General features: G+C 31.3%; 1 protein-coding gene across 1 annotated transcript; it reads left to right on the top strand.

Annotated features, from left to right (window-relative positions):
* The first annotated feature begins 383 nt into the window (after window positions 1–383).
* Window positions 384–989, top strand: LOC137933469 (ATP-dependent DNA helicase pif1-like). The gene has a single exon (XM_068777427.1). The coding sequence runs from the start codon at window positions 384–386 to the stop codon at window positions 987–989; it is 606 nt and encodes a 201-aa protein (XP_068633528.1).
* The last annotated feature ends 13,004 nt before the right edge of the window (window positions 990–13,993 follow it).

Genomic DNA, 13,993 nt, shown 5'->3' with positions numbered 1-13,993 from the left:
GAGATCCGAAATTTCAGTAGCTATTGCTTTTTCTAGAATAGCGGCCACATTGTTAGACGAATGCCGTAAGGCTTACCACTGAACAACCGACATGTAACTTTTCGGAACACTCCGCAATGGCCAAAGTTTTAGTAGCATCAAAAATCATCATATGGGACGAATGCACAATGGCGCACAAACGCGCATTGGAAGCACTAGACCGAATATTAAAAGATCTGCGCAATGACTCGAGATGTTTTGGTGGTGCAATGATTTTATTATCTGGCGATTTCCGACAAACATAACCAGTCATTCCAAGATCTACTGCTGCCGCCGAAATAAACGCTTGCCTCAAAGCATTAAATCTGTGGCGATATATTAAGAAACTTCAACTGTCTGTAAATATGAGAGTTGCATTGTTGAACGATCTATCTGCTGATGATTTCTCGAAGCAATTGCTGTCTATCGGTAATAGCCGTGTTCCTGTTGACGAATCGAGCCGTTTAATCGTAGCTACTGCGTATTCATTCAAATCTATCGACTGTGTAACAAACGAAGAAGAAGCCACTAACTATCCAATTGAATTTTTAAACTCCGTGGATGTGCCTGGTTTACTACCGCACAATTTGCTACTGAAGGTTGGCTCGGTAGTCATCATGCTTAGAAATTTAAACCAACCAAAACTGTGCAATGGAACGCGTTTGGTTATAAGAAAACTGATGAGCAATATGATTCACGCGTCGATACTTAAAGGAAAATTTAAAGAAGAGGAAGTTCTTATTTCAAGCATTTCAATGATCCCAACAGATATGCCGTTTGTGTTTAAACGAATTCAATTCCCGATTCGTCATGCCTTCGCCATGACGATCAACAAATCACAGGACCAATCCTTGACTATTTGTGGCCTCAATCTAGAAAATGCATGTTTTTCTCATGGTCAATTGTACGTGGCATGCTGGCTTTATTTGTTCTTGCGCTTGACCAAAAAACAAAGAATGAAAGGTGCTTGAATGAAAATCCGATTAATGAATTAATCCGACTGTATCCCAATCTGCACAACATAGTTTTCAATCATTTTTTTCTGACATGTGTTTGAAATCTTTAATTATCATTATTTTTTTTAATTTTTGTTCTCATTCTGTATGTATTCAACATCATTCATCATTTATCATAATAAAATACTTTTATATTTCTATGTATGTTAATATTATTTTGTATCATTGTTTTACGTTCATCAAAGCCTAAATTAGTTCAGCTAAAAGGTAACACGACATTCATTGACTGTTAGGCGATACGAAGTTCGCCGGTCAGCTCGTTTGTTTTATATCGTATATATGACGGAACTATTTTTTTCTTTACAAATTATCCGGAATGTTTTGTTTTAGTATTTATTCCTGATTATAGATGGTCTGTAAGTTATCATTACTCGCAAATAATATTAATTAAGAAAATAATATTAAGTAATTATAACCTTTTTCTTCTAGCACACTCTTCGTGTAAGTGCTATTAGCATTTCTTCGGATTCATTTTCTGTTTAATGTTTGAATTTTTAAATTTGAAATATAAGTAGACTTTATACTTATAAACGCTGATTCAAAATTTAATGAAAACTTCCTTTCTCTTAAAATAACAGACGGATCAAGCCTTTCGATTTATTTCAATTAACTTTTTATTTACCAGTTCCAGCACTAAGCGATGTTGTAAAAACAGACCGTTACGTCAGCTGGCTTAATCCAGGACGCCAGAACCATTTGAAACACCCTTCATTCATTTGCATAAGCTCTTTCTGCTGTTACAAGATGGCATATAGGCTTAACAAGGCTTTTCCATAATTGTATTTAAAAACAGTTTGTCATATTTTGATGCGTTTTAATTTCGTTATTATTTAAAGTAATTATTAGAAATGAGCTGTTTATTTTGAAAGTGGCATAAGTCACTTTGTTTTTATATCGAGATATTTTTAAAAAATGTTACCGTTCAAGTGTATTTAGTGCTGCCATAAACTCTATTTTTTGGAAAAAGCGACTCATGCCACTTTCAAAATAAACGGCTCAAATTAATATGTATTTTTTCACATACGAGAATAATTTAATAAGTATATAAAACTTTCAAAAATCATTCAATTTATGAGTTCATTGATTCGTTAAAGATCTGACAAAAAACCTCATAAATAAAAAGCAAGTCTACAATTTTTTTCAAATCGTAGTCTTAAATTAACAGCGATAGTAAATATCTTTATTACCAGTATAATTAAGGCTCTTTTCTGTTTCGTTTATCTAATAGGTAAAGGAAAATAACTTATAATGTAGTTTTAAATACCCATTATATATTAACAGTCAAAAGCCTTTTGTTTGATATTCAAATGGAAAACGTTTAAAATCAAATAAAGTTTCAAATTTGAGTTCTCCCTCCAATTCATATCGGTTGATTACTATTTTGATTACAAAGGGGCCGGCATGTTCATGCTTTAGGGGTAGCGGCCAGAACATCGATAGGGATCGTCAGTAGATAGCATCTTTCCACACATTTTGTTACGAATGGTCAATGTAATTGTTTTTAAAAAGTAGGTTTTAAATTAAACATTGTTTTTAAGCATTTATTAACGTTTAGTCAAAGATGTAAGTATCATTATTATGTCCAAAGCTATTCCTATTGTAGGCGTAACAATAGGCAAACAAATTTAAATTAGTACAATGCCTTATAAATTTTGATAAAAATGTATATTATGTTTTACTGATGACCTGCCAAATTAGGCCTGTTGAACATGAGCATTCCCTAAAGATATTCAATAAGACCGGTTGGAGGTGGCCTTCATCTGGCATCACATCGACCTTGACTTGTTCTTCTATCCATATCCTACACTGCGCTTGCCGCTCCGTGGTCACCGCGTTATCTATTCTATGAACTATTGCCTGCCCAAAGCCAGAGTACGGATATTTTACATTATACACACACACATACATATTTTATACACTCAGATACTATTAACGAAATTTACACATATTTTAATATATCGCACATATATATATATCTGATTAATTAAATATTACATAAATTACACATTAAACTTTTTGTAAATAAAAAATTAATAAATAGTGCCTCAGTAATGTACTTTACATTATTCTTAATTTTATATATTTATAGTGTTTTACATATGCCTAAATATAAATGAAAAAATTTAAGTTTTAGTTATCTATGTAATTAAAAAAATGACATGTTGTCTATACTAATTTGATATGAATTGTTATTATACAGGAATCATAAACAAGTATTGGTAACTTTATACATTCGAATTGTATGACATGACTTATCGATTTAGTTTAGACATTGGCCAATCTGTTACAAGCTATGATTACTGTTTAAAGCAATTACTAGCTACAATTGTAAATCATTATGCAAATCTCAAATGCGGGAAGTAGCTTAATTGCACGGTAGTTGAACTTTTGGACGTAGTGGGTGCTTAATTTTATCTTTAGTACTCTTTTGTAGCACTATTCGCACAAATTGCCTGCATATGTTCATATGTCCTTTATAATGATCCTAAAAGACATTACTATGAAAATAATGTTCTATTTCTTAAATAACGATGTCTGTTTTAGTAGTGTATACAAACCATTTTAGGCTCGCTCAAGAATAAATGTGCTTTTCACCATTGCACGCCCTGTCCTTACTTAAGCGACGGAATTATAAAAAGAACGTGAAAAGTTTAAATGCATTTCTACCCGAATCCTACTCCGTTGCTAAATTTAAATGCTCGTCGTTGATACTCACAACTTAACGTGTCGAATTTGCTTTATTTTAAGTCAATAAATTTAAAATTTTGAAGTTTTATTCAAAAGATAAAAAATCTAGAAACATCTAAAATAGGCAGTTATAATGTATCTCATATATTAGATAAACTCAAATATAGAAAGCATTTAAAAGAATTGAGACCACATGTTTTACTATTCAACTCAATTCTAGCGATAATATATAAATTTATAAATATAATATATATTTATTAAATATATATATATATATGTATATATATACATACACATATTTATATATATATATATATATGTATATATATATATACATATGCATATATATAAATATATACATATCATAGATAGTTTTTAATGCCAATTAACATTTGATACACCCTTTCCAAAAAAGTTTCAGAAATAATAAACATCGTAATGAATATACTAAAACAAACAATAATTTTGTGTAAATTTGTATTCATTGTCTGTAATGGGAATCGGGGTTCGCGGGCTAGCCAGAATTTCAATATAAGTTCATGTATTAACTTTATAGATATATAGTAGCGTCAAATATTGAAAAGCATAAAAAATCTTCCAGGGTAAGGTTTGATACGAATTAAATAAAAATCATGTAAAAATCATGTGAGTGGTATCACTTGTGTCAAGTCGAAGTGAAAACTTTCCATACGATTCTAACGTCGAAAATGCTCGTAAAAATATACAACAGAATAAATCTTGTCTAGCCATGCTATACAAAGACAATAGAAATAAGAACAAATGAAAAAGTGATTTTAAATCATCTTCCCGTATAACATGTACAAATTTCTCCATAAAAATAACGACCCGTCACGTTTATTACATGTACATTGTACGTTAATATTTCAACTGTTCACGAAATCATTTTCTTTTAAATTAATGAATTCATTCTTTCTACTCTGTTGTTCGCTTCTAAAGTATTGTGTCACGAAGACAAGTTAAAATATAAAATTTTCAACAACGAATTCAATTTCCTGGAAAATATTTGCTGAAAGTAGAATAAGGAAGACGCAGCCATGATCACATTCTCAGGGCGCCAGCTTATGAGGTTTATTGTGTTTCGTTACATTTTGCGCTGCCGTATAATATAATTCTTTTAGTTTATTTAACCTTGGCCCAAAGAGCAAATATACTCGCTTTATTCGTTTTCAAAGTTATCAAGATAAAAAAATAACTTACTTAAAACTACCGCGAGAAAAATTACTATAAAAGTTTAATACATTTGCGACTGCTAACATTTTAATTCTTTTCAAGAAAATAACGTACGTTATTACTATTGTCAACTGTACTAATATTTAACAAGGTGTGAATTGATACAAAAAAACATCACTTCATATTTTTGACTATCGATGGGCGCTTGACATTCATAGCAGAATGATTTTGATTTAAAAGTATCCTTTGCTTCTTTGTATGCAACGAGTATACAATACAGTACAATTGCGCGCTTTATGCATCTATTATTATTATTCTACTTAAGGTTATTTACAGTGATGACTTGTGTACGTAATAAGAAAAATACACAGAGTCTAAAAACTATAATTAGATTGAGGTTCCCTATATCCGCTTCCTTCACATTTAATCTAGGAGAGTTCCAAACGCTGAGAAGAGCCCAAATTAAACTTAAAGCGCATTCTATGTTTCGTTTTGAGGGTGACATAACTAATTGAGCTAAGACTTTCTAAGCCGTTAAATGCATTGATGTCACTCCATGATGCTCGCTTTATTTCTAGTCAAAAAATGTTTCTGGACATCTTAAATTTACATAAATTTGTCTAATGAATATGCTGTGCACATGTGATTCAGCATTATAAGACAATAAAGTGAACTCAAATATCCTTCGATAAAGAAAAGGCATATATGGAACCAACTTTTACGTAACGCTTTTTCACTATTATATTAAGTGTGACGACTGTATCTGAAAAATAGTTTAACTGTGTTGAAACTCACAAGAGTTACTGCACCATTTATAATATTTTCAGACATTACATTTATAATTATTGATATATTGTGTATGTAATTTTAATAAAATTATACACTAGTAATTTTATCGATTTTAAAATAATTATAAATATATGGAAAATGAAATAAAAAGTAAGATGAACCATGTTAGTCAACGTTGTGATATAACTAATAATAAATTACCCTTTTTCAATTTTATGCCGTTAATTGTTAAATGAGTTAGGCGGTACACGATCGCAAGTATTAACGAGTATTACTAAGGTTTTAAATATTAAAAAAATCCGCACAAGTACTGCCCTTGATTCCTTAAGACATTAGTCGGTGTTTGTTGCCAGCTACTTATTCTTTAACGGTATCAATATAGATGACCTCTCATAATTTTTCTCTTACAAAAACTTACCAGTGATCTTTAACTATATTCAGTCACTTTAATTCAAATTATTAAAGAGGCTATGAATAAACTTAGGTTAAATACTTGGTTTATTTACACAGAGTTCAAATGCTTGTGTACATAGAAAGTGACATGGAAGCAATTAGAGATGTAAATTAGGCGTAGCAACATTATGTTAAAAAGGAATATGTGAAAAGCGACTGCTTGAAATTTACATAGGCACGAATACAATTTGAATATGCCACGCGTTTTATTTTCAGAGCACTGACAAAAACGTTTTTTAATGTAACGGTACCTTTGCATACGGCAAGCTCTATGACATTTCTCTCCACAATAGATTTACGCTTGCGGCATCAAACAAAGACTCCAGTCAATTGCGGTATCGCTCGTTTCTATAAACAAACGGTCCGGACAATAGCAGCACCGATTCAACTGTTCTAAGTAAATCTATATGCTGTTGAAATAAAAGATTACTTTTTTCAAAAGATTAATCACCATGAAGTTTTTAATTTCATTATTTTATAAGCACTAGTGCTACCTCCGTAGCGTCGTACTATGCCGTAGCAGTTGTAGAGGGTACTACGCTCGTAGCAGCTGTTAAAGTACTAAAGTTTTTAGTGTAAAATTCTGTATACATAGAACCTAAACACCAATAAATTTATGTGTGTTATATAAAACGTATATTCTTATTACATAAATTTTAAAATACCTAAATTAGTTTTAAACAAAAAATCAATCCTAGTATTCGTGTAGCGAGAGTTTAAAGGTAAAAAACAAAAACAATACACAAGGGTTAAAAATTAATACTATTTAATAAGACTTATTATGGTACTAAATTACTTATAAAAAGGTGTGTATAAAAATACAGTGATCACTCTATGATTCTTTAACATGCTTAAAAACAGTGGTTACAAAATACTTTATGCTAAATTAAGAAAATGTTGATAACACTTTTTAAATTACATGAAATAGCCTTTCTAAATGATATAAAATAGTTTCATAGTAAATATTATTTTTAAGCCAAAAATATACAAACATTATACTATAATATTATATATTATATTTTTAAATTGTTATGCAAAAACTTAAAAAATTTTCTGCTATAACATTTTTCTACAGCAAAATGTGATATTGTATAATAGAAACAAATTCATTATTAGATATGATATCAAAAAACTCAAGCGCGTAAAAAAAAATTAATTATTTGAGAGTCCCTAAAACAATTATCATCACTATGTTAAATTATCATTATAGCTCCACGTAACAATAAACTGGTAGATCACAGATAAAAGTAATTTTCAATCACAATGGTTATAAATTTTAAACTATTATCAAAAATTTAAGTTAATAAGTTATAAAAATGTATATTGTGGAACGAAACTTAAATCGAAAACCTTCATTACTAAAGTAAACTTACCTGTATTAATCATTGAAGACACTATTAATATAATTCCAAATGATGACACTAATTTTTTCGATTAGTTTCTATTACTATCCACATTCACTTCAAAGTTATTTCATTATAATATGAAAGTCAATATAGTCTCATATTTACAATTACACTATTAAAAAATAATATGGTATTTTTCATAACACATTTAAAATGATCGGTGTCCCGTAGACGATTAATTTACTTGTCGAATTATATAAACGCGGAGGACTTTGTTTTGAAGACAAAGAAGACTTCCCTTGTCATTATCTTAGTGATTTTTTAAGTCACAATCTTTTATTTACCTCCAAAAATTAAAAAAAAACCCTACACAAACCGTCGCCGGTGCTATTGTCCGAAAATACAAGCAGGGGGCACATGAAGCTTTCGCTCACTACAACTTAAACATGTCGTATAACCGCCACGATCGGCTCGCTACTGGAGGGGGCTACGCGATCCCGGATCGTGCACCAACACATCCATACGAGCTATCGAAATAGGACAAATTGCGCACACATAGGCATCGCTTACAAGAGAGCTACGAGAGGAAGCAGGAAAGTAACATTTTTGGGCTTGTAAACGACGTGCACATTAATGGTGATTTACGCACACAGCCAACCAAATGCCGACGTACAAGTATGCTTGTTTCTGTACACGGAGAAACGATTTAACTTGTAATCCCTAACGATAATTTGAATTTAAAGGATCTGGCTTATTCCAAAATAGTAACAGATTTATAAATATGAAAAAGATTTTATTGTGAACCATTTTCTGTAAAAGTATTAAAGTTAATAACAATAGTGTTTGGATATAAATTTATAAACATTTGTACGTCACGGCACTTAAGCTTTTAGATATATAACATTTTCAAAGTAACATCTTGCGAAAATTAAAGACATCGTTGTTGAGTGAAAAGTTTCATCAAAGAAGTCGCTAATAATTTTCAATAAAATTTATCTCGTTAGCTTTCGAAAATTAACGACGTTCTCAAAGCAGTCTAAGCAATGTATAAAAAGTTTTTTAATTTGTCTGGGTTAATTCGCCTGGTTATTTAAACTATTGATTTTGTGCATAAATTTTGTTCTTTAAATTTTACATTTGTTGGTTTCACGTAAAAGTATATAAATTATAAGTATAGGTGTGATTGTTTAAAATGTGCTTTTATATCTTTAGATCATGAATGTTATTAATGAGGAAATAATGATTTTTGTTACTATTATAATTGTTATGAATTAATGGTCATAAAATTATTATTTTTATTTTCATTACTATTAATTCAAAATAGGATGCAGGACGACTACTCATAACGTGAACAGATGACTTTGTTAAGTTCGTTGGACGAGGCTGAATGCAAGCAGCTTTCACCCTGGCATATGTCAAGCGGTTGACTTCCTACTGCTGAAATAATGATGTTGACGAATCCAAAACATTTCAAATAATGGCATAGCGTGTATAGAAAGTTCTCTTGATTTTGTAAAATTAGGTAACCACAATAAATTAGAGAAAATTACAATAAGTAACTATCTTTAATAAATAAATTTATAAATAAGATTTATTATCGACTACGTACGTTAAAACTCCAAAAACTTTCATGAAGTAATGATAAAAAGCATTAGAATTTCCTTTGGGGTTTGGTACGGCGATAACTACAGAATTTTTATCGCAGATATTTGTGTTCGTTTCTGGCTCAGTACAATAAAAAGAAACACAAAATTAACTTTCATTATTTATTCAATACACGTAGTATAAAAATGAATGTGGTGAATATATTTTCTATTAAAAAATAAAACCCAATCCCTTCTTACAATGGCGTCTCTCTTTCAAAGCAAAGGCATATGAAATCGCACTTCAATACGTGCGATTTCACATGCTTTTGATTTCGAATTAAGGAAGCCGTTTAACTTATATGCAATACAATGTTGATAATAATGATAAGCAACAATTTTTAATAATTATCATGTATTCGTTTTGACGTAAATACCCATCTCTTTTATCACATTAACTTTCTTTTTTCACATTTAAAGTGGAAAATATTTGAAAAATAAAAATTGGCGAAGAGTTGAAAGGTCTAGAAAAACTACTCTATATACATTTATTTCATTAACGTATGATGGTATAATTAGGTTCAAGAGCTGACAACGCTAAAATTAGAATAATTTAAGAGCAAAAATGAAAGTTTTTCAATAAAAAGAAGATAAATTGGTTGAAACATGATCCAATACAGATATGTTAAAAATACAGAAATAAAGCCCACATCATTTACTTACTTTATTTTTGGAAAGGTGGCCCAGCGGTAGAAGACTAAGACTTGCGATCGAGGGTCGCGAGTTCAATTAGCGTGATACACAATACATTCTTATATAATTCACACATTGTACAGTAATTATATGAACTTTCCACTGCTCACAAACAAGCTCCAGAGGATGAGCAACAGCATTCTATGTGTATAGGATCCTATGTGAACTGTACCACACTGCGATCGGGAACTCAGCTGCAAAGCGTGGCGATAATGGTATATCGCCTCATACAAATCTCTAGGGAGGCCTTGCAATGGACGTCTATTGGCAGTAACGACGGCGACGATAAACAAAAGTATAAAATCTTGGCTATAATTAATCTAACATTAATAGATTGTTCCGGTCTTGTTATATTATTATTCGGAGCTGTCACATATTGTTTTCTATTATATTCTGTTATTAACATTTGAATAAAAGCTAGAATAATTATAGCCAGTGCCTTGTACATCTATAATTACCAAACATTTTTAATTCTATACTTCGTTATATCAAAAGATAATATTAACTCGAAATAAGGTATGCTGTTGGTATACCTGTTTATAATAAATAATAAATACCTCGAACAATCATGTAACATGTCCATACCGTATACAAAACGTGAAAATTACATATTAACTTGTACTTATGCATTTATTTTATTAGTTTACCAAGGGTCAACCATCTATAACGCAGCCAAATAGGTTATTTGGTGCTATGGTTAACTATAAGCATACCATATTGTTAAAACATTATCGAAGAAATAAATTAAAAAATATTTTCTGTAAAGATGATAATTTTTTTGATACTAAGTAATTTATCCCACAGGCTTTTAACGATAAGTTTTTATTAGTATTATACGAAATAGAACGCAACATTCCTTCTTTAGTAAAGGTTGAAATAAAATAGCATGACTCACGATTCTTTCAGTATTTTCTAATCGGATCGAACATTAGCGAACGATCATTCTTTTGGCAACGCACTTACCGGCCGATTCGGAGCCCTCTACAAAAGGAAACGACCGGAACGAGAATGTGCAAAACTATTAGGACTAAGCATAAAATGAACACACAGGGCCACGACTGTTTTATAAAGAAAAAGAGACGAATAAACTTTCCGGTAACATTATGATAGTTGTAATAAGTGTGACATCACTTGGATACTACGCTAAACGTATAAACGAAATTACGTAAATTTAAAATTAAGCATGGTGTTTAAAGTTACATAGAATTGATTAAAATGTAGTTAAGCTATTACACTTTACTTATTACTCATTTGCAAAAAATGTCGTAATCAAAAGAGAAATGAGCACTGATGAAGGGGAAAGACTGCGATGGCCGGACCTTTACGCAGTTAGCTTAAGATATTGCGGCTATAGGAGAGCCCTTTGAGACTTCCTTCTGGCGGAAATTTAATTTAATCGTATTTTCTTTACTAAGCGACCGTCTATACTGACTGGGGCATTTGAGTTTGTGATCGGACTTTTATCATGAATACGACATGATTCAGTTTGACAGTTATTAATCAAGATAAATAGATCACTTAAATAGTTAAAAAATATGTTAAAAAGTTTAAAGAATTTTAATAAAATGTTTTATAACACTCACCATCATTATTTTCATCATTTCAGTCGTTGGACGGCCATTTCTGGACGTTAGGCTTCCTCTGCAGATTTCCAATTGAACTGCTTGGAAACATGTTGTATCCAGCACTTTACTAAGATCTTACTTTACTGCTCAGATCTTCTTAGCTTCTGCGGCCATCTGTTTAGTGCGTTACATGACCTGCCCACTGTCATTTCAACTTGAAAATCCGCTGGGCTGTGTCGATTATTTCTGTTTGTCTACAGATCTTGTCATTTGATCTGGTAGAGAAATCAAAGATCATACATCTCTCCATGGTTCGTTGATCGACTGTAAGTTAGCCAATGAGTCCCACAATGAGAGACCTCGTTTCTATGCCCCTTCGAACAAAAATAAGTAATTATTGTTTGATGATTTATTCATCAAACAATAATTACTTACCTTAATTTACTTTATTTACAACTTCCCTTAATTTAAAAATTATTACTAAATCTGAAAATTTTGAATAATCATTTTTTATTATTATTCTGTAAGCGTGGCGATTTCAAAATAAAATAATATTCATATTCACTTCTCAGAATGTAATTTGGTTACATAATCTAAAAGTAATAATATTGTTAATTATGAATTTACATAATTCAAATAACAATTTTGTTTTTAATAAATCTGTAAATGGTTTTGAACTAAAATCAGCGCTGTTCAATGAAAGTAGGTACCATGCTGCCAAAAGGTCGTTGGCAATTATCATAAAAATAAATTCGCTGGAAAAATGCCTACTCCATTATCCTACCTTTTGTATTCTTTCATAAGTCAAGTTATTTGTACATAATGTTTCATTTAAGTAATGGTAAGTAACATATACATAAACTCATGTTTCATAAGAATAAACAATAAAGATAGATTTACAAAATATCTGGTAGCAGATTTATGTTTTAAACTGAAATAAAAAGTTATAATTAACGCAGTTTTAATGAAAGTATTTAAGAATGAAACGAAAATGCAGATTTTATTTTTCAAAGGGTAGAGTCATCTAAATATCGTCCCTCGAGTTACACACAGTTCAAAACGGAGCCTTATGTTCTGCGTAACACGCTGCAGTAGACTCCGTTCAATTGCCCTGATTTCTCGTCGATTTTTTCTTTTAAACTTTCTCTTTGAGGTAGGGGCTGTCATTATAATAAATCCATTGGAGTTAAGTCGGGCGACCTCGGTGGCTACGGAATATCCCGAAAGCGACTGAACAGGTTTTGGGAGAAAGCTTGAAGCTTAGAAAGGAAACTCATTGAAACCCTGGCCGTGTGTGTAGTTATACCATCCTGTGGTTGCACCACGTGTGTGACGAGTATGATCAATGAGCTTGCAACCTAAGCAAAAAGAAATCTGTAATCAAGCGTCGATAATTCACTCCATTGTTATTCATAACCTAGTCTCGAGCATTGTCAAAAAAATGATCCAAATATCCCATTTGGTGATAATTCGAAATAGTTACAGTGGAACAATGCAATTGTATTTGATGTTAAGTTAAGGGTTGCTTATTCTTGGGGACTAGTAACAACAACTTTGCTGGTCGACGTGGTCGTTTAAGTGAAAATGAGTCTCTTCCATCCTGAGCACCAACGAACGATCGGTAATTCCATCAGCACCACTCTCCACGCGCATCGTATATTATTATTTGAAATAATCATATTTAAAAACATAAATCTTACACACGTGTTACGTGTTAGACATACGTTTTTAATAAAAAAAGTTTTGTCTCTATATAATACTAATAAGCTTCGTTTAACGGAAACCAATTCTTAAAAAGTTATTAACTCTAAGAAAATTTTGACATCTGCACATATATTATTTATTTTAGTTGCCGTGCAAGCTGATGATTGTAGATCTTTTCATATAAAGGCAGTTTACATTTATACTAAACGTTGTCTGTTACTAAATAATACGTGAAAATTACTGTGATTTTAGAATAAACGTCTTTAGAGACATCGTAAATGAATGGGAATTAAGATAGTAAGACTAAGCAGTATGGATCGTGGTCACTAGCAGTAAAATGTAGCGCACAGGATTTTATTTTTTTAATAGCTCTGGTAGCCATTTAGGCCGGCCGGTCTAGCTTCTTTAAATACACATTATCGCTAAAAACGAAACATAAGTTACAGCATTATAATTTTTTTCTCTTATAGTTTAACTTAAAGTTTAGGCGTAAATTATTATGAATAAATGTAATTTGCATCGGAGTCACAGTGTTTGCACTGACGCTTTACAGATTAAATACTCTTAAATAGCGACTCCCGGTTCCAAGTTGTCGGTTAGCCAACTGCAGCAAAACTTTCCCCTCACTGTTTCTTGCGAAACATAATAAATCTTTCTTACTGTCATTGATATTTAGCTCGCACGAGGGATGCGCGACACAAAGGCGAAACATTCAATAAATCATGGGCAAGTGTTTGCTTGCTAACATAATACCTTAGTAAGTTCTTGTTTCCGATCATTTTGAAATATCAAGTTCGTGATTTATCGTTTGTAAAATTATGTACCTTCATGGCCAGAAGCAATTCGAACCTAACTATACCATGAAACTGAAAAGCAAGAGCCTGATT

This window comes from Battus philenor, unplaced genomic scaffold (genome assembly GCF_028537555.1).
Source record: "Battus philenor isolate CCGP_79_NKW_IND1 unplaced genomic scaffold, ilBatPhil1.0.hap1 SCAF_13, whole genome shotgun sequence".
Classification (NCBI taxonomy): domain Eukaryota; kingdom Metazoa; phylum Arthropoda; class Insecta; order Lepidoptera; family Papilionidae; genus Battus; species Battus philenor.
This window is presented reverse-complemented; position numbering and strand designations above follow the sequence as displayed.